The sequence below is a fragment of the Schistocerca cancellata genome, chromosome 3 (genome assembly GCF_023864275.1).
Source record: "Schistocerca cancellata isolate TAMUIC-IGC-003103 chromosome 3, iqSchCanc2.1, whole genome shotgun sequence".
Taxonomy (NCBI): Eukaryota; Metazoa; Arthropoda; class Insecta; order Orthoptera; family Acrididae; genus Schistocerca; species Schistocerca cancellata.
The window spans coordinates 681,497,787-681,524,709 of record NC_064628.1 but is presented as its reverse complement, the minus strand read 5'-3'; the positions used below and the strand labels follow the sequence as shown (position 1 = coordinate 681,524,709).

At 40.1% G+C, this 26,923-nt stretch overlaps 1 protein-coding gene across 1 annotated transcript in view; it reads right to left on the bottom strand.

Annotated features, from left to right (window-relative positions):
* Positions 1 to 26,923, bottom strand: part of LOC126176506 (transient receptor potential cation channel subfamily V member 5) — a 146,882-nt gene that overhangs the window by 17,281 nt on the left and 102,678 nt on the right. The window contains exons 12-14 of the mRNA XM_049923662.1: positions 15,457 to 15,608; positions 783 to 892; positions 268 to 449 (exon numbers count right to left, since the gene is read on the bottom strand). Of these exons, the coding sequence (XP_049779619.1) occupies positions 268 to 449; positions 783 to 892; positions 15,457 to 15,608 (444 nt within the window). The remainder of the gene's footprint in view (positions 1 to 267; positions 450 to 782; positions 893 to 15,456; positions 15,609 to 26,923) is intronic.

The window sequence follows — 26,923 nt, the reverse complement described above, 5'->3', positions numbered from 1 at the left end:
GAAGTTGTTCGTAATTTTTACACCCAGGTGTAAACGTTGAATTCAAACGTCGCCAGTTGCAGCGGGAGACAGGCACCGACACAGATGTCGCTCACGTAGGACACTTCCATAACTACACCTGCGGTTGTGATTCGTCGCCTGTAGCTGTCGCGCGCTGTCGCTCACGTAGGACACGGCCTTACACCACGTTGAGTCACGCGTCCCGTATACACAAGCCACTTGGTTATATTAGAAACTGATCAACATTTTAAGCTCTACAACACTCACCTTAGCTTCCAGCTCATGATCAGTGCGCTCGAATGCGCCGAAGTAATCGCCGAAATTCGTTAGCGACATGAGAAACATCGCCATGATGGATTCCGTCGGGCTGGGCATTGGGTTGGTGACAGAGTCGTCCACGCCTTCCGGGGTGTTTGGGTTGTCGAATGACAGGAATATAATGTAGTACGCTGCAAAACATTGAGATTCAATTCCAAGATGAAAATAACGTGAATGTTATTGTGTCAGACTGTAAAACTGCGGCCGGACAGTAAGTTTTCATTAAAATGCAGACTTGTAATATTGTCTAGAATTATCGTCCAGCTCAACGAATTAAGTTACATACGAAAACAATGCATATGTGTCTTACATCACATGGCTAAATCATTTGTGCAAGTAAACCATACAAAGAATTTTAGGTGTTTCTAGAAAGCTGAAAGAATAGTATGTTAGTAGGCCTAATAATCCATCGATCAAATTATTGAATTGCTAATTAATTTTATTGAGTAGATATTTGAAATTACCTTGAGAGAATCCCATGACAAAAACGAGGTAAATCGACACAAAGCGAAGAAGGTCGCCCATGACCATCCTGTAGATCATTACCACGAAGGGTCCAACTGTCTTAAAGCCCCTGAAAACGACAATTCTTTCAGTTTTCTTAAGTACAGTATAATTAGAATATTTGTTTCTCGGTATCATGGGTTATCACTTGAGAAAGTAAAATTATGTTTCAGAAAGAATGTTAGTCTATCAGTATTTACATTTGCATTTCAAATAAAACATTAAAAATTGTAAAGTAATAACTACGATAAAAGGAGGAAAGCCTTGGAATCGGTGCTACAGTGAGGAAGCACGTTGCAAAAACCTCAAACGCGTACTAAGATTAGATTAGATTAATTATTCATTCCATAGACCCACAAAAGAGGGGATCCTCCTGGGTGTGGAACATATCAGATAAACACATGACAAAAATGTAATTATAAAAACTTGAGTTTCATTAATTGTAATGATCCTCAGTCAATAAACAGTAAAATTATGTACATGAATTAAAACTAAACTTCTAATATTTACAGGTTTAATACTTACATCTACTTTCATTTAATCCATCATTCACACAGTAGCTAGTTACTTGGCTATTACAACCAAGTACTGTCAAAAATTAAAGTAAGTTATTCATTTCAATGATCCTCAGTAAAGAACAGTCAAATTATGTACGAGATTTAAAATTAAACTTCCACTATTTACAGACTTAAGACTTACATCTGCTTTCCATACATCCATCATTCACACAGTAGGTAGTTACTTGGCTGCGTTGTAGCAGTATTGTCAAAAATTAAAGTATAATAAATTTTCATTAAAATGGTCTACTGCACTTGTTGAGAAATTCATGGATGGAATAGAATGAGTTGGCAACCAAAACTTCTTTTAAATTATGTTTAAATTGTGCCTTGTCTGAAAGTAAACTCTTAATGGTTGCTGGTAACTTTCTGAAAATACTGGACTCATTTCTGGGCAAGAGTGTGTGATTTTAAATCTTTATTTATATTTTTCTTATTCCTAATATTGATACTGTGTACTAATCAGTTAGTTGGAAAAAGAGATGTATTATTTACAACAAACTTCATCAAGGAATAAATATACTGAGAAGCTGTGGTTAGTATGCCCAATTCTTTGAATAGGTTTCGACATGATGTTCTTGGATTTAGCCGGCCGGAGTGGCCATGCGGTTCTAGGCGCTACAGTCTGGAACCGAGCGACCGCTACGGTCGCAGGTTCGAATCCTGCCTCGGGCATGGATGTGTGTGGTGTCCTTAGGTTAGTTAGGTTTAATTAGCTCTAAGTTCTAGGCGACTGATGACCTCAGAAGTTAAGTCGCATAGTGGTCAGAGCCATTTGAACCATTTTTTTTCCTTGGATTTACACTACACATTACTCTTACTATACGCTTCTGTAATCTAAAAATTTTTTCTCGGTTTGTGGAGTTACCCCAAAATATGATACCATATGATATAATGGAGTGAAAATAAGCAAAATGTGCCAGTTTTTTATATTTATATCTCCTATGTCTGACATCATTCGCATTGCAAACACAGACTTGTTTAGGCGCTTTAGCAGTTCGTTAGTATGTCACTCCCAACTGAATTTATTATCAAGTTGTAATCCCAAGAATTTTACACTCTCAATTTCTCGTATTTCCATGCCATCATATTTTATGGACACACTAGAAGGAAATCTCTTGGAAGTTCTGAACTGCATCTAGTGGATCTTTTCAAAGTTTAGTGACAGTGAATTGGCTATGAACCACTTATTAATGTCAGTAAAAATTTGATTAGCTGTCCTTTCTAAATTTATGTTCGATTTACTATTTATTGCAATGTTTGTATAAACCTCCAGTTTAGCTGATGAGTCTGTAGATGGTGGTGTTATAGGCACAAGGTATAACTGGCCACACTTTCCCACCCAAGTTTAGCGATAATTCAGCCAGTCTGTCCTTGAATGACTTAGTGAGCCGCCGCATAGGAATTCTTTCTACTTATTATGTGAAGATGCTCTCGTAGTTTTATGTCCCTTTATGTCGGATTCTGAAAGTATCATACTACTGTCTATGTTTTACGTATGGGCAAATAAGTTTTATACAGGATGCCATTACGGTGCATTTATTTGAGTAACACCGTAAATCAACTTGTTCACGCTGATTATAAGCTGTTACCAGTACGAGAACATGGTCTACCATATGACTAGGTCGAAAGGCATCCTGCCGACTAGGGCGCACAGTCTGTAACTTCAGCGTACAGTCGGTACAGTTCGTATAAGATCGTACATCTTCGGTTATGCCAAAGTTATTCATTTATTTATTAACATCAAAGTTTCGTGGCATTGTAAAATTACTGAAAGATAGTATTGTATTTATGGCCACTGGACTCCTCCTAATGTATGAGTAAATGTAAATGTCGTGTGACTAGGGCCTCCCGTCGGGTAGACCATTCGCCGGCTGCAAGTCCTACGATTTGACGCCACTTCGGGGACTTGCGTGTCGATGGGGATGAAATGATGATGATTAGGACAACACAACACCCAGTCCCTGAGCGGAGAAAATCTCCGACCCAGCCGGGAATCGAACCCGGACCCTTAGGATTGACATTCTGTCGCGCTGACCACTTTTTTTTTTTTTTCGATCGTTGTGTTTGGTCGTTGCGGACTTCACATGACATCCGTTCAAGTTCGTTTGTTGATCCTTCCACTCAGTTTTTTTTATTACAGAGGCCAACCGGCTCTCTGACCGAACACGCTGAGGTACCGTGTCGGCAACCACTCAGCTGCAGGGGACGGACAATATATGAGTGGTAAAAGGTAACTTTTGTTAGCAAATTACTTGATTCGAGCCAGAATAAATGTACTTTCCCTACGTATCTCTTTGCTGCCGTTACGAACGATTTCCGCATCAGAACCTTAACGTACCGGCCAACAGCCTCTGCTAGTCAGCGTGAGAACCTGATTCCGAACTCATTGCGGCGCTGATACATTCACGTATGTGAAACAGCAAAATCGGAAATAAAGTAAAATGCACTCTTATCTGCTAATAAGGGGTACCTTACAACATTGTAGGATTATGTAAGGTGAAACACGTATGTAACATAGCAGCGATGGTGAGGCACGTTAAAATCTTTGACCAGAGAGCCTATAATCGTAGTTAGTCTGCGCTTGACCGCGCGAGTGTTGCAAGCAGTTCTGTTGTAGTCGTCATGTAGAGCAGTACAGTTGTAGCCGTCGTGCAGTTCGCTAGTAGTCGTCATGCAGAGCGGTCGGTCAGTAGTAGCAGCCCAGTGCGGTTGTGTGATGTAGTCTGTCGGCAACTCTGGTCAAGATGCTGAATGAGGTATATTGTTAATTAAGGTAATCATCAGATAATGTAAAGTTTATTTATTGTAATTAATTTCCAACAAGTGCCCCAATAATAATTTTGATTTCAAAAGCAATCTTACAAAAAAATAATTTATTTAATTGAATTAACGATTTCGTTCCACTTCCCTTAAAGAAAAGTTTCAGTTAAATTACAAAAAAAAGAAGGAATATTATTATTTGCAATGCAGTTCCTCCAAGCCGTGCGCAAGAATAAGAGCAGAAATTTGACTAGCAGTTACAATGAGGTAAGAATTTAATTCTGAGTTTTGCACAGGGCCAAAGACCGATATTTCGGTTTAATTGAATTATCATTATCACTGAGATTTCATTAGTACTGAATTGTTTTTCATTATTTTTGCGGGAGCTTACAGCAGAGTCAGATTGCGAATTTCACATTTTTGTTGCCTTTGTCAGTAAATTTCATTGCGGGAGGTTACAAATTTCATACGAAATTTTCTGGGGAGGTTACACTTGGCGACATCCAGTCCAGGATCGTATTTCGTTGAGAGTCTTTTGAACAACAGTCAGATATCTGCTCTTATTTGCTTAGATATAATTAGGATTTGGCGCAACGCTTTTACTAATCTTGTGACTTTCTTTCTACAGGTCAACGGCAATTCGTTGCTCTGTTGTATTTATGTGTTGCTTTTGCATTGTGCTTATTTGTTTTGTGAATATTTGTGACTATTGTAAAAATGCCGCGAAAGACTGTGAATAGTGTATCGCGAGGTATTATGAACGAAATTACCGACTTAAACAGCGTGACCGATAGTAATTGTGACACGCAGTGTAATGATGACAATCCTGCGTTCACTGACAATCAATGCGTTCCAACCACTAGTGATGACTTTTACCTTAATGATGAACAAACGAACTCAATTGTCTCGTCTGTTAACTTGACGACAATTGATGACGCGGAGCGGTCTATAGTAATGAGCGCTGCCCAGCGGAACACACCCGGTTTGAAAAATCCAAGTAATGTACAGACAAATTTTTCTAGTGAAAATGAACAGTGTACTGGAAGTACGACGGATCTATTCAATTCCGAAATAGTGTCTGACAGTGTATATCCGAATGATAATTCTTTTTGTAAATTGCAGAATGACCAAATGGTCACACAAAGCGCGACAATTCCAGATCCACCATTAAACAGCACGGAGAATAGAAATGCTAATTTTGTGTCGGATCCACTTAAGGCATTGTTGCTACAAATTCTTGAAAAACAAGACAACAGTAGCGAAAATCTCAAACAACTTAGTGAACAGGTCAAACAACAGAGCGAAAAATTAGAGAACCTTGATGAAAATTCCAGACAACTTAGTGAACAGGTCAGACAACAAAATGAAAAATTAGACGACAATTCCAGACGGTTAAATGAAAAATTAGACGACAATTCCAGACAGTTAAATGAAAAATTAGACGACAATTCCAGACAGCTTAGTGAACAAATTAGAGCCGTTGCCGCGCAGTGCCATGACACTAAGGAACAGTTGCGCGTGGAAATTGAGGCTTGTTCAAAAAAAAGTAGCGAAGAAATTAAGTCTGTTGCTCAGGAATTAAGGGAATTGCAAACAGCTGCAACAGAAACACTCAGAGACGAAATTAGCGGAGTCGCTAAACAATGCTCTGAAAAGGCTACACAATTACGCGACGAGTTTAAAGCAATGACAGCAGAACTTTCGCGCACAATGGATGAAAAGATCGACGCGAAATTCGACCAACAGAACACTCAGATTGACGAACGCTTTAATCTCCACATACAAAACAGTGATACGCGTTTCCGCAAATTTATTCAAGATCAAAACAAAGTAAAACGACAAGTCATGGAAACAATCACTGCTCAGAGACAAGAAGACAAACGTAAAATGTTCGCGAAAGCGAAGACATACGTAGACAACAATATTGCCTCAGTGTCCGACGAAATTAATTCCATCAAACAGTCGAACACAGAATTACGGGATGAAATTTCTGATCTTAAATCAAAAACAGATACACACACAGTAGATATTCAAACAGTGACAGACAGATTCGAACAATTAGAACTAACACAGGATTGCGATGTCATCAAAGCTGATGTTAAAAAACTGAGCGAAACTACACGTAAGTTGCAAAAACAGATTAATGCGTCCGATTCTAAAACCGATGATCAGGCAAAAATACTAACTGAAAAATATGATGAATTAGCCAGTCGTATTGATGCTATTGAAAGTAATAATGATAGTAAATCAGACGATACTGCACCGGTTTCATTTAACCAAACACCTGAATTTCAAAATTTACAGCAGACAATTAATGAGATCGATTCATCTAATAACACGTTGCGTAGAAAATTGTCGAGTTTACAACAAGAAGTAACAGAGATGAAAAACATTTCAGTTAATAACATACCACAACAGACACCACTTTATGAACATTTGTCAGACTCGCGCAACGCGTATAATTTGAGTAATCTACAGAGAGTACGGGATTAGATTCCGAACAACCACAGTTCAATAGATACTCTTACGATCCTGAACCTGTTGCATCACACAGAGATGATAATTTCGATTACAAACATTTTCTGTCAGTGAGAAAGTTTAAAGTTTTTAAAAACGATAGAACGCAGATTCACCCGCTGGATTGGATTCAACAATTTAGCTTTGCTCTTCCACCGACTTGGCCTGTTACGCATAAACTTGAATTTATTTGCAGCTTTTTGGAAGGCGAACCGGCAACTCGTATGAGACCGATCGCGAGGCAATGCTATTCAGTAGAAGAATTTCAGAATGCTTTTCTATCAGCGTACTGGTCGAAGACGACACTGCGCGGAATTAAAGATCAGTTAATTAGCTTGCCAAACTATGAAAACTCAAATTTTCCCAGTGTAACGCAATTTTTTGAGCACATGGTACAACAAAACCAATACCTGAGTGAACCGTACAGTGAATCTGCACTTATACAATTATGCATTTCCAAATTACCACGGTCATTACGAGTGTCACTTCTAACTGGTCAGCAAAAAGAAAACATTTCAGCATTCAGGGATCTGTTGCAGCTTTTAGAAGTACAGCAATCTGATTATTCATTTGTAAACAAAAACTATTCGTATAATAACCAAGGTCAACAAACTTACAGTAATTATGATCAGGGACGTAATTTCAATAGGAAAAGTAACAGACGCTTTAGGAACGACAACTACCAGAACTTAAATCACAGACAAAATTCAGATTATCAATATCGTCAAAATTTTCAGCAACAGGAAGCACATTTTGGTAACAATAGAAGTTTTCCACCGCAACAGCATGAAAGTCAACCGGTTAGCATACGTAACCAACAATGTAATGCACAAGGTCAACCAGGCTTTAATGTTCCGCCGCGAGCACGTATAGTCCCGGATACAACAAATAGTAACGTACGGCAGCAAGGAAACAACTACGTACAAAGAAGGCAGTATTTCAATTCCCATCGCAATACACCGTATAGAAATGACTATTACGACAGTCGTAAAAATAATGAGAACAATTTTCAGCGTACATCTAACAACAGTCGGACATACCAACAGCAAAATTTTACACAAGAACCTATTCTCATGAATGAACCCGACAGTAGGTATCATCCAGAGCGTAACCCGTCTGGAAGAAGTAATAGAACGGTTCAAATAGTAGAAATGCCACAGAATCCTCCTAATAATAATAACACGTCAGATAGAATCTGACTAGATACTGTACAGATCGCATCTTCCAATAATACAAGCACTACTTCAGACAAGCAAAATGTTATTCACGAAAATGTAATTACTTTTGATGATATCAGAGACACACTCTTGCAGGAAAGACCATTTGTTCAGAAAACTATTTCACATCCTGTCATCGAAATTAAAATTGGTTCATCAAAATTCTCAGCAGTAATTGATTCTGGATCACCTGTATCAGTAATAAATGAGGAGACTTTTAACGAGTGCAACAAAGAGAATACTTATCCGACATTACCTTTAGGCAAAACAAAAGTGAAAGGAGCAGTATCGAGTAAAGGAGTAGACGTTAAATTGCAGACACATTTATCATTCTGTATTGGAGGTCATACTTTCCACTCTAATTTTTGGATTGTTCCTTTATTGACAACAGACGTTATTTTAGGTACGAATTTTCTGGTACAACACGACGCAGTTATTGATTTTCAGAATTCTTATTTAATATTAAAGGATGAAAATGTACAACTTGCTTTAGAATTTCAGCACTCTTTATCTGCGGAAGAACAAACAATTAACCGCACAGAGGTCATTTCCGCAACACGTAACATAGACTGTAATCCCACATTGTTCACAGATACGTACGTACACAACTATAATACTCCGGACGAAGTTGACTACGACGTAATGCAAATGATTTGCGATAAAGTTAGACAAAGCAGTGCAACTACAGACGACGAACGAACGCACTTACACAAAATTCTTTTACAGCAAGCTCCAGTTTTCGACAATATTCCTGGTACCATGTCCGGCTTTATGTATGAATTTCAAGTCAAACAGCACGACACATCTAAAGCCAAGCATTATCCTATTCCGTATATTCATAGAGAACAAGTTAAAAAAGAATTGCAGGATATGCTTGATCAAGGAATTATAGAACCAGCAGTTAGTCCGTACATAAACCCGCTACATATTGTTAAGAAAAAAGATGGCTCACTTCGCCTCGTACTTGATTCACGTCACATTAATGAGATTATTATTAATGAAACAGATCGACCACAGACACTAGAGGAACTTTTACAGAAATTTCATGGTACAGCTATTTATTCTACATTAGATTTGAAATCGGGATTTTGGCAAATTCAACTTCATCCAAATTGCAGAAAATATACAGCTTTTCTCTGTTTCGGCGACTGTTATCAATTTTGCAAATTACCATTCGGCTGAACTATTTCTTCTGCAGCTTTTATTCGCGGTTTGAACACAATACTTCCGACAGAACTTAAGGACAGAATTACGACGTACGTAGACGATATTCTTATCGCAGAAGCTAACTGGTCTGAACACAATCTGATTCTTGAACAACTGTTACAAACTTTTCGTGCACAAGGACTTACAGTTAACCTTAGTAAATCGCACTTTGGCAAAACTTCTATAAAATTTCTTGGACACGTAATTTCAGCGGAAGGCATTGCACCTGATCCGGAAAAACTTCAAGCTCTACGTGACATTACTGTTCCTACGACAAAAAAGCAACTACGCAGTTTTTTGGGCTTAATTAACTTTTTTCGTAAATTTATTCATCATTCTGCTTTAGACACACCTAGATTATGTCAACTGACAGGTAAAAACACTATTTGGTCTTGGGATAAGCAAGCACATTCTGAATTTGTGAACCTGAAACATGCTTTGTTGAATGCTCCACTTTTATCGCACCCAGATCTTACCAGAAATTTTTCCATTGCCACCGACAGTTCTAACACCGCTTTAGGCGTACACATTTTCCAGGAAATTGAAGAAGATGGTTCGATAGTAATTAAAAACATCGCATTTGCAAGCCGCATTTTGTCACCTGCTGAACGAAATTATTCCGTTACAGAATTGGAAACATTATGTGTTGTATGGGCTTTTACGAGATTTCGGCACTTTCTTTATGGCAGACATACAACCGTGTACACAGACCACAGAGCGATACAATTTTTACTTTCGGCCAAATTCACGCACGACAGATTAAGCAGATGGAAACTTTATCTACAGGAATTTAATTTTACAATAGTTCACATTCCCGGTACGCAAAATGTTATAGCAGACGCACTATCGCGTTCTCTCGGCAACAATCAGCAAGACGTAGCAACCAACTTCTGCAAAACAAATTTCAGTGTCATGTACATTCAGCAAGTAGCATTTGAAAATTTTATTTCATCGTCATTACAGGACATAGCACAAGAACAAAATAAAGACAATGTGTGGAAAGAAATTAAACACCTTTGGCAAGATAAGAATAATGTTACGATTAGAAACCATTACACTGTACGCAATGACATTCTGTTTCGCCGCTCTCATCCTGACAGCAACAATTGGTTATTATGCGTTCCTGACGAACTTGTTAACAAACTAATCTGGTACACTCATTTAAGTTACGCACATTACGGAGCACGAAAATGTTTTCTTATACTGAGACAGAACTGTTATTTTACCAACATGGAGAAACGTATTCGACGAGTTTTAGCGTCATGTAAAATTTGCCAGAAAGCTAAATCAGACACCACTTCACATATTCCTCCTTTATATCCCATTGTACCTGTTAAATTAAGACACATGGCCGCAGTAGATATTTTTGGTCCGATTCCGAGAACTAACAGAGGTTTTTGCTACATCTTTGTCGCTGTTGGGCTCACTTCAAAATTTGTTACTTTCACTCCGTTACGCAAAGCTACTGCTAAAACTGTTTCGAAAGCATTTGTAAAACATTTTCTATCTCATGTAGGGCATGTGATGAAAGTAATTTCTGACAATGGATCTCAATTTCGTAGTAGCATATGGACACGCATGTTACGAGCCAGAAACATTTCTCCGATCTATATATCCAAGTACCACGCTTCTTCGAACCCCTGTGAACGGTTAATGAAAGAAATTGGTAAGCTGTGCCGAATATACTGCCACAAAAGACATATTGATTGGGATACATACATACTCTCATTCCAAGATGTAATTAATTCCATTCCAAATGAATCCACTATGCTATCTCCGTCTGTTTTACTGAAAAACGTTGAACCACCAAACAAAATTAAAGAATTTGTAAATTTTCCTACATCTCGTCGCTTACGACACCACGAAATAATTGACATTGCGCTGAACAACATCAAACGTGCCGCAGAGCGCCGGAGAAGACAGCAAAAACAGGTTTGTACACGCCGCGACTTTCACGTTGGACAGAAAATATTAGTACGTACACACTATTTATCCAGCAAATTAAAAGGTAAGTGCAGTAAATTTGAAGTTCTATACGCAGGTCCATATCGGATTCGCAGCATCCCTCACCCCAATGTTGTACACGTCGAAACTTTGAGAACCAGAAAATCGAAAGGCAATCACCATGTCTCAAACATTAAACCGTTTATTGAATGAAATCACTTTATGATGTAACATGCTATGATGCCATTTACTAATGCAATTATTTCACCTGACTAATTACTGATGATTATCGTATTTTTTCTTGGCAAGTGCCCGGCAAGGTAAGGTTAGCAGGTCGCTTTTCTTGTCGTTACACATCAGACCATGCACATTTTCCACTTTTTTATGTACGATTGTATTCCAGTTTTGTCTATATGCACTGTGAAATAGTTAAGATATAACACACACCAGTCGACTTTGACATTTTTTTTTTTTGGCCTTATGACATCCCAACATCGTGACTTTTACATTTTTTGCTGCTGCATTGTGATATTCTCTGCACATTTTGGCTTTGAACACTGTCAATGTCTTTGACATATTACGTTGTCTGTAATGTTATGCTGTATGGTTAATTGTGTCACCATAAACCAGTCATTATTTAGTGGGTATATGATTTAAATGCAAGACGTTAATCTCTGTTCATCAATTTCAGAAAGAAATGATGCGTGTAAGAAATAAATTCAACAGAAATGGGAATTTCACCTACGGAATAAACGATAGAAGATGCAATAACTTTATGAGGAAGAGTAAATGGATCAGGATTAACAAGCATTAACAAGAATATACTATACTCATCGTAGAATAGCAGTCTTCACTAATTTTTTCTTTCAGAATACAAGGTGATTGATGCAGGCTGTCGGACAGAACTACACATCTTAGTTTTAGTGATGAAATATGCTAGAGATAAGGAATAGTTGTATAATGAGTAATGAAGTGATTTTTTTGCAGATGATAATGAGTGATGATGAATAATGATGAAGAATATGCTACTATGGATAATGAAGTTTTTCTTTACAGGTGATGATAATGATGGAGTTATGGATAATGAAGTGATTGATAATGAAGTTTTTTCTTTACAGATGAGGATAATGTTGAAGTTATGTATTTATGCTACGTAGTTATTTAAGTATTTGTTGCAGTTTGTTTTGACAGCAGGTGTTATATTGCATAGTAGGATGTTGGAAAGTTTTGGAAAGGACAGCTATGGAACACATGTTTATACACATTTCACTACTTGTTAATTCGAAGTTCACTACTTTTCAGCATAGTGTGCGTTTCTTCTTTCAGGTCAATAATCCATTTTTTATTTTTTTTCCAGCAGAAGCTTTTCAAGATACTTACTAAACCTGTTACTTATTATACCTGTACTAGCACTTACATTTTTTACCCATTTGTGTCTATCATTTATACATGTGATCACATTACTGCCTTGTTTCACAACCTTGCTACAGCTGACTCATGACGAATGACGTTACACATTTTTCATTTACAGGAACAACCCAGAACCAATTTTTTTTCTTTTTCTCTTCTTGCTTTCCCTTATAATAACTCCACTGTTTATTGTAATGAGACTACTTATAATGTGTATGATTATTAATGCTATGACTGTAATTAGCTGATTTTTAATAATGACTTCGTAATGATCTGAATGTCACTCAATGAATTGTTATTACTTCTTAATGATCTGAATAATACTGAATGAGGAACAATGTTTTATACTATTCGATACTTGATGGCCACTGAGTGCCAATAATTAATGTCACTCAATGAATTATGTTATTAATTATGCCATTAATTAGCTCTTGTTTTCAATGTTGATACTTTGTAACTGGAAAAGAATATGATTCTTACTATATTGAAATGACAAATGATTAACTATGCTTTATAATTGGGAAAGAATGTGATTGTTTAATAATGCTTTGTAATTAGGAGAAGGCTAATGATTATTACTAATGGAATGACCAATGATTAATTAACTATGCCATACTTTGTAACTGGAAAAGAATGCGATTATTTAATAATGCTTTGTAACTAGGAAAAGAAGGTTACTGATTCTATGTAAAACAATTAATGAACATTTTTCTGTAATACTACATACTTGGTACAGAAATGTTCAATCACTGGGCTATGAATGCCGCAAACTACTAATGAAGACTGTAATTGTCAATATTATGTGACTTAATGTCCTTCACCTCATGAGCTAACTACCCTGAATTACTGCAATGTCCATTTGTCCTGTCTATCCTAGTGATCATGGAGCACTATCTTTGGTTTTGCACTAATTCTACGTTGGTGTGCCTTGTAAGAGCGTGGTGTTGACACGACATGCTGTCCACCACCGTGGGCGATGAAGACGTTATTATGGTCCCACTGTTTGGTGTACCTAGTGTACTGCCAAAATGAGAACATGGAACATTAGTACGACAGTTCAGTGTCTTGGCTACACTGGTAAATTCTGATGGGAAAAGAACTTCAAATTGTGTCACTTGGTGTTATACTTCTGTGGAAAGATATAGACTTTCAGAACAGCTGTGTGCAATCTAAAGTGCTACAACCATGATGCAATCCTTCCCTTTCCTATCCTAATTCTTGTCACATAGTGAAAATCATTTTTTTGCTAACATTATTTATGTTCATGGGTTATACATTTTTTTTGATTCGCTGAACTCCAGTGCGAGTACACTTATGTCACTTGTCGATATGATTTTTTGCCATTATGTTTATTTATTGCAAAAATGCCTAAGACATTTTTTCGATTTGTTCTCAAGTACAGTATGTGCACTCTTGTCTTTTATATTGTATATACATTTTTTTTATTTTATTTTAATGATATGTTCTGAACTACAGTGCATGTGCACTTATGTTGTGTGTTAAAATGTTTTCTACTGAACTTCAGTGCCTGTGCACTTTTCTCATTTTTCAATATGATTTGTACTCATTCTGTATATTCAATAGTTCAGTACGTATGCACTTATGTCATTTGTTACTAATTGTATATACATTTCGTAAATTGCTAATATGTTCTCAACTCCAGTGCGAGTACACTCATGTCACTTAACAACACGATTTTCTGCCATTCTGTTTATTTGTTCTGAAAATGCTAAAGAATTTTTTCAGTGCGTGTGCACTTTGCTATCTGTCAAATAATTTGTATATACAGTTTTCTGATTTACTACTATGTTTTGTACTAACATCCTGTCTTTGTCTGATATATTTTGTACTCGGTGCATGTGCACAACATTTAATTTATGTACTACATTTGAATATTCTGTAAATTGTAAAAATTTCTTGCGATGGCAAGTCCAAATGACTCACCATCGCTGCCAAATTTTTGCCTCCGCAGTGGAGGGTTATGAAACACGTATGTAACATAGCAGCGATGGTGAGGCACGTTAAAATCTTTGACCAGAGAGCCTATAATCGTAGTTAGTCTGCGCTTGACCGCGCGAGTGTTGCAAGCAGTTCTGTTGTAGTCGTCATGTAGAGCAGTACAGTAGTAGCCGTCGTGCAGTTCGCTAGTAGTCGTCATGCAGAGCGGTCGGTCAGTAGTAGCAGCCCAGTGCGGTTGTGTGATGTAGTCTGTCGGCAACTCTGGTCAAGATGCTGAATGAGGTATATTGTTAATTAAGGTAATCATCAGATAATGTAAAGTTTATTTATTGTAATTAATTTCCAACAAGTGCCCCAATAATAATTTTGATTTCAAAAGCAATCTTACAAAAAAATAATTTATTTAATTGAATTAACGATTTCGTTCCACTTCCCTTAAAGAAAAGTTTCAGTTAAATTACAAAAAAAAGAAGGAATATTATTATTTGCAATGCAGTTCCTCCAAGCCGTGCGCAAGAATAAGAGCAGAAATTTGACTAGCAGTTACAATGAGGTAAGAATTTAATTCTGAGTTTTGCACAGGGCCAAAGACCGATATTTCGGTTTAATTGAATTATCATTATCACTGAGATTTCATTAGTACTGAATTGTTTTTCATTATTTTTGCGGGAGCTTACAGCAGAGTCAGATTGCGAATTTCACATTTTTGTTGCCTTTGTCAGTAAATTTCATTGCGGGAGGTTACACCTGGCCCCATTTTTATTAAATATTGTCTTTCCTTTAAAATTTTTCTGGGGAGGTTACAAAGGTACACACGATGTGCTGTGGGGTGATCGGTACGGTTGGAAATGGCGAACACAATCCGTATGCCGCATAGACACGTTTATTCTGCAAGACGACCTGTTTCAACAGTCTTATGCTGCCGTCATTCGATCTTATGGAAGTTGCTATAAAAATGCCATGTTACAATCCATGAAGTCAAGGTTTGTAGGATTAGCTTGCAGTGGCAGAAGAGCGGTCGTCGAGAATAGACTGGCGTTCCAGCTCGCATGCTTGCTCACCTGCAGAAGAAGAGGAAGTAGGGAGCGGTGGTGAGCATGATGAAGACGGCGACCACGTCTTCGGCCTCCGTGTGGCACGACAGGCGGAGGAAGGGCATCCCCAGCATGAACAGGCACGAGCACAGGAACATGACGCGCGACGGCGCCGTCATCTACAGGCAAAGCAAGAGCAGTCTATATTAGTAAGCAGTTTCAGAAAACATCGTTCTTGTGCAACGCAGCTAGCTCTTTATTCGCACGAAGTAATGGCCGCTATCGACAGGGGATCTCAAGTTGATTCCGTATTTCTAGATTTCCGGAAAGCTTTTGACACCGATCCTCACAAACGACTTCTAATCAAGCTGTGGGCTTATGGGGTATTGTCTCAGATGTGCGACTGGATTCGTGATTTCCTGTCAGGAAGGTCGCAGTTCGCAGTAATAGACGGCAAATCACCGAGTAAAACTGAAGTGATATCAGGCGTTCCCCAGGGAAGCGTCCTGGGACCTCTGCTGTTCCTGATCTATATAAATGACCTGGGTGACAATCTGAGCAGTTCTCTTAGGTTGTTCGCAGATGATGATGTATTTTACCGTCTAGTAAGGTCATCCGAAGACCAGTATCAGTTGCAAAGCGATTTAGAAAAGCTTGCTGTGTGGTGTGGCAGGTGGCAGTTGACGCTAAATAACGAAAAGTGTGAGGTAATCCACATGAGTTCCAAAAGAAATCCGTTGGAATTCGATTACTCGATAAATAGTACAATTATCAAGGCTGTCAATTACGAACTTGGAAAGACCACATGGATAATATTGTAGGGAAGGCGAGTCAAAGGTTGCGTTTCATTGGCAGGACACTTAGAAGATTCAACAAGTCCACTAAAGAGACAGCTTACACTACTCTCGTTCGTCCTCTGTTAGAATATTGCTGCGCGGTGTGAGATCCTTACCAGGTGGGATTGACGGAGGACGTCGAAAGGGTGCAAAGAAGGGCAGCTCGTTTTGTATTATCACGTAATAGGGGAGAGAGTGTGGCAGATATGATACGTGAGTTGGGATGGAAGTCATTAAAGCAAAGACGTTTTTCGTCGCGTCGAGATCTATTTACGAAATTTCAGTCACCAACTTTCTCTTCCGAATGCGAAAATATTTTGTTGAGCCCAGCCTACATAGATAGGAATGATCATCAAAATAAAATAAGAGAAATCAGAGCTCGAACAGAAAGGTTTAGGTGTTCGTTTTTCCCGCGCGCTGTTCGGGAGTGGAATGGTAGAGAGCTAGTATGATTGTGGTTCGATGAACCCTCTGCCAAGCACTTAAATGTGAATTGCAGAGTAATCATGTAGAGGTAGAGGTAGGGGTAGAGGTAGAGGTAGAGGTAAAAGTGGCTCTTCACATCCAAACAGCCAACCGTATTAATAAAACCACTTTCCCGGAAACATGTACCAGTTGCATGTTGCCTATGTAATAGTTTCCAGGGGCAACAATAATATGATTTCCAGTATTTCGTTTGGTTATTGATAGAATTTAAAAATTTAAAATACTGTTGTAATCTACTCATTAAGAGATATAATCTTCCGTTATAAGTGTTACGCAGTAAGGCAAGTATTACAATTAGAAACTCTGTGTTTGTGTTCAGGCAGCGCAACAGACGGCGCACAAATACCCGGACTATATTCATCCAGTATTTGACAATGCAGTAAATGAAGCAGGCAAAAAGGAATACAAACGTCTCAAAAATGAGATCAGAAGTGCGAAGTGGCTAAGCAGGCATGGCTAGAGAACAAATGTAAGGATGTAGAGGCTTATCTCACCAGGGGTACGATAGATACTGCCTACACGAAAATTAAAGAGAGCTTTGAAGAAAGGAGAACCACTTGTATGAATATCAAGAGCTCAGATGGAAACCCAGTTCCAAGCAAAGAAGGGAAAGCAGAAGGGTGGAAGCAATGTATAGAGGGTCTATACAAGGGCAGTGTACTTGAGGACAATATTATGGAAATGGAAGAGGATTTATACGATGATGAAATGGGAAATTTGATACTGTGTGATGAGTTTGACAGAGCACTGAAAGACCTGAGTCGAAACAAGGCACCGGGAGTAGACAACATTCCATTAGAACTACTGAGAGCCTTGGGAGAGCCAGTCCTGACAAAACTCTACCAACTGGTGAGCAAGATGTATGAGACAGGCGAAATACCCTCAGATTTGAACAAGAATATAATAATTCCAATCCCAAAAAAATCAGGTGTTCACAGATGTGAAAATTACCGAACTATCAGTTTAATAAGTCACGGCTGCAAAGTACTAACACGAATTCTTTACAGACGAACGGGAAAACTGGTAGAAGCCGACCTCGGGGAAAATCAGTTTGGATTCCGTAGAAATATTGGAACACGTGAGGCAATACTGACCCTACGACTTCTCTTAGAAGCTAGATTAAGAAAAGGCAAACATACGTTTCTAGCATTTGTAGACTTAGAGTAAGCTTTTGACAATGTTGACTGGAATACTCTCTTTCAAATTCTGAAGGTGGCAGGGGTAAAATACAGGGAGCGAAAGGGTATTTACAATTTGTACAGAAACCAGATGGCAGTTATAAGAGTCGAGGGACATGAAAGGGAAGCAGTGGTTGGGAAGGGAGTGAGACAGGGTTGTAGCCGCTCCCCGATGTTATTCAATCTGTACATTGAGCAAGCAGTAAAGGAAACAAAAGAAAAATTCGGAGTAGGTATTAAAATCCATGGAGAAGAAATAAAAACTATGAGGCTTGCCGATGACATTGTAATTCTGTCAGAGACAACAAAGGACTTGGAAGAGCAGTTGAACGGAATGGACAGTGTCTGGAAAGTAGGATATAAGATTAACATCAACAAAAGCAAAACGAGGATAATGGTATGTAGTCGAGTTAACTCGGGTGATGCTGAGGTAATTAGATTAGGGAATGAGACACTTAAAGTAGTAAAGGAGTTTTGCTATTTGGGGAGCAAAATAACTGATGATGGTGGAAGTAGAGAGGATGTAAAATGTAGACTGGCAATGGCAAGGAAAGCGTTTCTGAAGAAGAGAAATTTGTTAACATCGAGTATAGATTTAAGTGTCACGAAGTCGTTTCTGAGAGTATTTGTATGGGCTATAGCCATGTACGGAAGTGAAACATGGACGATAAATATTTCGGACAAGAAGAGAATAGAAGCTTTCGAAACGTGGTGCTACAGAAGAATGCTGAAGATTAGATGGGTAGATCACATAACTAATGAGGAGGTATTGAATAGAATTGGGGAGGAGTTTGTGGCACAACTTGACTAGAAGAAGGGATCGGTTGGTAGGACATATTCTGAGGCATCAAGGGATCAACAATTTAGTACTGGAGGGCAGCGTGGAGGGTAAAAATCGTAGAGGGAGACCAAAAGATGAATACACTATGCAGGTTCAGAAGGATGTAGGCTGCAGTACGTACTGGGAGATGAAGAAGCTTGCACAGGATAGAGTAGCATGGAGAGCTGCATCAAACCAGTCTCAGGACTGAAGACCACAACAACAACAACAACAACATTTGAGAATGAGAGCACTTAGCGACTTCCAGCAAACTTAACACATAACTTAAAGCCTTTAAGAAATTTCTTCTCGCTAACAATTCCTACAAAATCGTGAAAGGAAAAAAGTATTGCTTATTACGTTTTTCTTGTTCATGCAGTAAAACTTCAACATCAGACATGACGTTTTAATTTATTACTCCATTACTAGTAGCTCTATTTGCAATACACTTTGCAAACAGTATCTACATACATCACTGAACGTACCTGCAAAATTACACCACCTGTACGACACATAGTTTAGGAGATACGAGGTCTGTTGAAAACATACCAGAACATTCGTAATTTTACGCCAATGGTGTGTTGAAGCGAAATGCGTTGACATCCATGTACACGCCTGTGTTTAACGTGTAACTGTCGGAAGTTTCTTTTATGTATGTCTGTTAGTTACTGTTCAGTGCTGTACTGAACAGAGCGTTGTGTAGCACAGTTTGTGAATTTAGAGATGGCAGAGTTAGAAGAACAACGCGTCTGCATTAAATTTTACGTGAAACTCGAGAAAACCTTTACAGAGACCCGCCAAATGATGCAGGAAGCCTACAGTGATGAGTGCTTAAGCCGTACTCGGTGTTTAGAGCGGCTCACACAATTTAAGAATGGCCGGACGGAAGTTAAAAATGACTCATGTTCAGGATGCCCTTCGACGTCTACCGACGACGCTCATGTCAGGAATTTCAACGAAACTGTGCGTGCCAATCGAAGACTGACTATCCGAGAGATTACAGAAGGATGTAACATTTCAGTTGGATCATGTCATGTAATCCTGACACAGCATCTTAGAATGGATCTTGTTGAGACCAAGTTCGTTCCACGGCTCATGAGTGAAGACCAGTAAGACCTTCGCCTCGCAATCTGTGAAGAGCTTTTGGATCGCGCAAATGAGAACTAGATGTTCCTGAAGAGAATCGTAGTTGGTGCTGAGACGTGGGTCTACGGTTATGTTGTTGAGACCAAGGTTCAATCTTCACAAGTCGTTGGGAAAGGTTCTCAATGACGGAAAACGGCTCATCAGGTCAGGTCAAATGTCAGAACCATGATGATAGTTTTCTTTCACTTTGAAGGATTAGTTCGTCATGAATTCGTAGAACAGGGACAAGCTGTTAATCGATGGTACTATCTGGAAGTGTTGCCACACCTGAGAGAAAATTTGAGAAGGAAACGGCCTGAAATGTGAAGAGACAGTTCATGGCTCATGCATCACGATAACGCAACCGCAGATTCATCCTTGTTGTGCCCGACTGTTGCACAAAAAGCGAAGTAACTGTGCTGCCTCATCCTCTGTACTCTCCAGACCTGGTTGGTTGGTTGGTTTGTTTGGGGAAGGAGACCAGACAGCGAGGTCATCGGTCTCATCGGATTAGGGAAGGACGGGGAAGGAAGTCGGCCGTGCCCTTTGAAAGGAACCATCCCGGCATTTGCCTGGAGCGATTTAGGGAAATCACAGAAAACCAAAATCACGATGGCCGGACGCGGGATTGAACCGTCGTCCTCCCGAATGCGAGTCCAGTGTCTAACCACTGCGCCACCTCTCTCGGTCCAGACCTGGTCCCTGCGGAGTTCGCCGTTGAAAGAACGAAGATTTGCAACGAGAGACGACATAAAAGAAAATTTGTAGACGCTGCTTTGCGCGATCCAGCAAGAGGCGTACCAAGACTGCTCCCGGAAGTGGAAATGGCGTCGGGAGCGTTGTATCAATTGTCGAGGAGACTATTTCGAAGAAGACCATGCACAAAAAGTAAAAGGTAAGCGTAGAAAAATTTTGTAGAGAAAGTTCCGGAATTTTTTGAACAGACCTCGTATCTCGTCATACACACTGAGATGCATAAAAAAAACTATTAGGTCTACAACTTTGCTTCCGCCGTTTTGCAATAGACGACAGTAGCGGCAAGTGGGGTTCGGGTGGTTGATCATAGGTGTAATACAATAAGCTTAGGCATCTGTAAACATAATGCCATAAAAATATTAGTCGATTTGTGATTGCATCATAAGGTTATTCTCGATTAAGTACGTCAACTTACGTACCCATTTCTCGCCATTTGCGGGAAGTTTTAATTTTCTGCCTTAACATGAAGAAATATGCGACTGTGGCTCTTAAAATACTGGGTAAGACAAATTATTTGGGAACTATTAGTGGAAGAACGTGCTGAGAATGTATTCAACGCCTTAAGAACGGTGATTTTGATGTCGAAGACCGGCATGGCGGTGGAAGACAGAACGTTTCCGTAGCTACTGAAACATACGAAGACAGTCACAGGACATCATTATCGAAAACAATTGATGCGTTCGAGCCCAGCGCTGAAACACAAACTGCCATAATACAGTGATAGACACGTTAAGGTAATTTTGCAGCTGGTCAGTGCTCGACCGCATGTCGCAAAACTCGTCAAAATATGCATGGAAACGTTGAAATGAGAAATCCTATCCCTCCCGCCGTATTCTCCTTACGTTGCTGTCTCTGACTACCACCATTTTCGATCAGTGGCATACAGTCTGGCTGACCAGCACTTCCGATCCTATGAACAAGTGCAAAATTGAATCGATTCATGGATCCCCACAAAAGACGCCCAGTGCTTCCGCCAAGGGATTCGTATGCTATCCGAAAGATGGGAGAATGTAGAGGCCAGCGATGGGCAACATTATGAATCATAATTTTTTTGTAAGTTTTTCACAATAAACCCCTGAACTTCGAGAAAAAACGTCGGAAGCAAAGTTGTAGACCTAGTACTTTTTGCTTAAAATACACCAAAGTATCCAGACTGTTTCATTTAGTGTTTCACAGTGAGAGCACCTTCCCTAACGTCTTTTCACTTAAATGATTAAGGCCAAATATTTAACACTTTAACTCATTTGTAAAGTAATCAGACGTCTGAAGCTGTTTTACACGTGGGGGTTCAATTCCTTGAAGATTCGGCGTTTATTGGTATGGAACTAAGCAGTAATTGGGTTTTTCGCTACGCAGCTATATAACCAGTCTAGCTTTCCTGAGCCGTTTAAGATACTGTAATTCTGTTTTCACAGAAATGAATCGTGATCAGGTCGACGCCAAATGACGTACAGTGCCTTTTAATAGCTGTATTAACTACAGAAGTATCGGCATCGACTTCGCTTCCTCAAATGGAACTACAGTAATTTCAGCTGCTAGTGTCGTAGATTTCAGAGACCAGTCCAACGGCGTTTCATTTTCCAAAAACCGATTAGTAGTAGGTCTGACGCAGCTAAGAGTGTGCTTTCAAATGTCGAATAGTGGAGAAAAGTTTAATTTAAAACTAATACAGTCACACTTGGCTACCTGTGGTTATAGCGACATATCAACGAAGGCAAGGGACGTAGCATCTAAGGATATACCAACAGCTACCGGTATCTATGGTAATAGTTCTGCTGCTGTTTCTGACAGTCTTGAAAGAAAGGAGTATATGAAAAATTGAAAGGACTTGTTAAACGGAGAACTGAAGTACGAAAAGTGTTTAAATATGAAGTTTGCATCATGAGTTCATTGTCAAGATACACAATTACGCTACAAAATTACATTAGCAACAGCAACAAGCAAAATAACATCAGAAACAGCAACAAAAAGAAAATGCAAACGAATAAACACTTCCCTAAAATTCCATTGTGCCATCACGTGCTCGAAATACTCACAATCTACTGCAGTACATGTTTCCAGTCGCTGGTGTAAGGATTTCTGGACAGAGTGAACAGACAGCTTCGACATCATTGCACATGTGGCAACAACGTGATGTCTTAAGTACTCGTTGGATCGTCGGAACGTGTGTATTGTCTTCATCTTGGAGTTTATTCCGGACGAAAAAACGTCCAGTCTGGCGAACGCGCAGGCCAGCTGATGAAGCGTTCAGGTTCTATCCAGCGACCAGAAAAAGATGCGTGAGCGATTACTGAGCCTCGTGCATATCAAGCTGGTACCACATAGCATACAAATACATATTTCAAGCGGTCGTTCCTCTTGGAGCCCCGGTAGCGCTTCGGTAACATATTGTGCGTATATTTTACCAGTTAAGGTTTTTTCAACGACATGATGGCCAATAATTCCCAATAATTTCGCACCATACGTTCACACTCCATTGTCTCTGTCTCAGCCAGTGAGGATTCTCGGCAGCCAAATAGTGCAGTTTCTTACATTCAGCTTTCCACGTTTTGTTACGGTAGCTTCATTGGTAAAGAGAATTCTTCGAAGAAAGAAATCTGTAATACTGATATTTCTTGAGAAGCGAGCGACAGAATTCAAGGCGTCTTCTGCAACCTCGCTGCTTAATCTGCTGGGTTGGTGAAGTGACCACATGGTACGGGTAGAAGCTGTTTGCAAGCAAAATGCGAACATGGTTGGTCTGGCCTATTCTAGAGGTACCCACAATTTCCCTGGAGCTGACGTGTGGATCACGAGCAACAACTGCCAGAACATCTGTTTCGTTACCTCCGCTCTTTGCAGGCTTGCTTATTACCCTCTCTGTTGTACGAGGTCTGTTCAAAAAATTTCGGAACTTTGACCACAAAAGTTTTCTACACTTACCTTTTACTTATTGTGCATGGTCTCCTTCGAAATACCCTCCTCCATAATTCATACACCGCTCCGAACGGCGTTTCCACTTCCGAAAGCAGTCTTGGTACGCCTCTTGCTAGATCGCGCGAAGCGCCGTCTGCGAATTTTCTTTTATCTCATCTATCGTTGCAAATCTTCGTCCTTTCCAACTCTGCTAGATATAAAAAAAGTCCTTCAGGTCTGGAGAGTACGGCAGCACAGTGATTTCACAGGCGACGGTCTTTCTGGTCGTGACTCATGAGCTGTGGGACGAGCTTGGCGGCAATACAAGCCATTCCAAGATGCTGTGACGAGATTTCATGACATGATCCAACTGAAATGTTGGATTACCCTGCAATCTCTCGGAGAGTCAGTCTTCGATTGGACGCACAATTTCGTTGATGTTCCTGGCATGAGCGTCGTCGGTAGACGTCGAAGGGCGTCCTGAACGAGGGTCATCTTTAACTTCCGTCCGGCCGTTTTTAAACCATGTGAACCATTCGTAACACCGAGTACGGCTTAAACACTCATCACCGTAGGCCTCCGGCAACCTCTGCAAACGTTGCCTTGAGTTTCACGCAAAATACTCCTCTACTCCTCTAACTCTCCCATCTCGAAATTCGCAAACAGTGCGACACAACGTTCTACTCTATGCATCACTGAACAATAACTAACAAATATACAACAATGAAACTTTCTAAACACAGTCGTGTGCAGGGATGCCAACCGCATTACTCTCCAACACACCATTGGCGCAAAATTACGAATATTCCGGAATTTTTTGAACAGACCTCGTATTCTAGTGCTTTCGCTGAAATGTAATTCTCGTTGGACACTGTCTGTCAGGATACCGTTATGCGCACAGCTTTAGTGTTCTCTTCGCGTTTCTTCTGCATTGTTCCTAACGATGTAGTATGTCTAGTTTCACTTGGTTTGGCAAAGCCATTTATTTTTTCTAACTAACCAACATAACAAACGTGAGCGGAGCTACAGTTCATCTGTGTACCTTTTAAACCGGTATCACAGTGGTGCAGTTATCTGTTTCCCTGTTGTCCGACGAAATCTTAAACTGATTATTTACAGACAAGGGAACAACGATTAGCAATAAATATTTCAGACGGCAGGAGATACTAAGTGGGCTTGAGTGTGAGGCACATGTTTGTAAAGTACTTGTCTTTCAGAACAAACAGCTGCCTATAATTCTAAAGTTGGAAAGGAAGTTTACATTTTACAATCAGTGTGTATTACCAGTTCTGACAGAAGCACATGACTTTAAGGGTGCAAACTATTCAAAAATTGCGAGTTATTTAGCGAGAAATGCGTATACGGGTGTTGAAAACCACAAGACGAGACAAGAGATGAACTGGAGAAAAAAATATACACACATCGAAAAAAGTTTTGCGTCACCCCGGTTCCCAGAACTCCTGAATATAGACGTTGTCTGTGGATATTGTATCACAGACACTGCCCTTTTGACTGTCCAGAGATGCCGCTAAACTTGCCCAAAGACGTACATGGATGAGCAGCGCCTATTAGACGGAGGGGGTCCGACAGCTGATCAGTTCCAGTCGTTCCACCAGGAAGATGGTACATGGCTCGTGTTGCTTGTAGTTCAACCATGCCTAGACCGTCAATACCGCGGTTCGATCGCGTCCGCCTTGTTTCTTTGTGCCAGGAAGGGCTCTCAACAACGGGAAGTGTCCAGGCGTCTCGGAGTGAACCAAAGCGATTTTGTTCGGTTATGGAGGAGATACAGAGAGACAGGAACTGTCGATGACATGCCTCGCTGAGGCCGCCGAAGAGCTACTACTGCAGTGGATGACCGCTACCAACGGATTATGGCTTGAAGGAACTCTGACAGCAACGCCACCATGTTGAATAATGCTTTTCGTGCAGCCACAGGACGTCGTGTTACGACTCAAACTGTGCGCAGTAGGCTGCATGATGCGCAACTTCATTCCTGATGTCCATGGCGAGGTCCGTGTTTGCAAACCACGACACCATGTAGCGCGGCACAGATGGACCCAACAACATGCTGAATGGACCACTCAGGATTAGCATCACGTTCTCTTCACCGATGAGTGTCGCATATGCCTTCAACCAGACAATCGGTGAAGCGTTTGGAGGCCATGCCATCCTCCGACCGATAGAACAATCATATCGGCAGCATATTGGCGAGTCATTCGTCTTCATGGACGACAATTCGCGCTCCCATCGTGCACATCTTGTGAATCACTTCGCTCATGATAACGACATCGCTCGGCTAGAGTGGCCAGCATGTTCTCCAGAAAGAACACTATTGAACGTGCCTGGGATAGATGAAAAGGGCTGTTTCTGGACGACGTGACCCACCAATCATTCTGAGGGATCTACGCCGAATCGCAGTTGAAGACTGGGCCAATCTGGAACAACAGTGCCTTGATGAACTCGTGGATAGTATGCCACGACGAATACAGATATGCATCAATGCAAGAGGACGTGCTACTGGGTATTAGAGGTACCTGTGTGTACAGCAATCTGGACCACCACTTCTGAAGGTCTCGCTGTATGATGGTACAAATGCAATTTGTGATTTTCATGAGCAATAAAAAGGGTGGAAATGATGTTTATTTTGATCTCTATTCCAATTTTGTGTACAGGTTCCGGAACTCTCGGAACCGAGGTAATGCAAAACTTTTTTTGATGTGTGTAATTATGGCCGTAATAAAAATTAAATGGACACGGATGAGACATGTAGCCAGGTGAATGGATCGCAGTAGACTAGGGAAGCTCTTCGCCAGGTTCCAACAGACAAGTGGTACAATGGCCACCTAATGAAAAGTGGGTAGACGACGTTAGAAAATTAGCAGAAGCATGATGGAGTTACTCAGGCCGTAAAAAATCATACCGAAAAACTTCCAGGGGTTGGAAAGTGTGTCTTGAGGAACAAACTGAAGACAGGAACTCACGTCTGGGAAAGTCATCCAACGATGCTATAAAGCACGAAACACACTACGAAAGAATAGTGCATTTTGTGACGCCTCCTATTGCTGCCTACTGTCATTTCCACGATCAGCGAAGGTGTAATGTCCTTTTCCTACGTCCAGCCAGCGTTCTACGCCTCGTCGAGGTGTGTGAAAACGAGGCGACACAACACTATTTGTCATTGCAGTCAATATTTGTTGATCAATAAGTTTAAATTCACATTATTAGCATCAGTTAGCTGCGTTGTTTAGCGGTTGCCGCCAAAGATGCTCAGTTAACATTACTATGCGCCCGATTCGTGTTTCAAAATGAGTTGATATCTTTGATTTTTGCGTAACACATGACACCGAATTAATTCCTCCAAAATTTGCAGGATTTTAAAACACAGTTTATTTGAT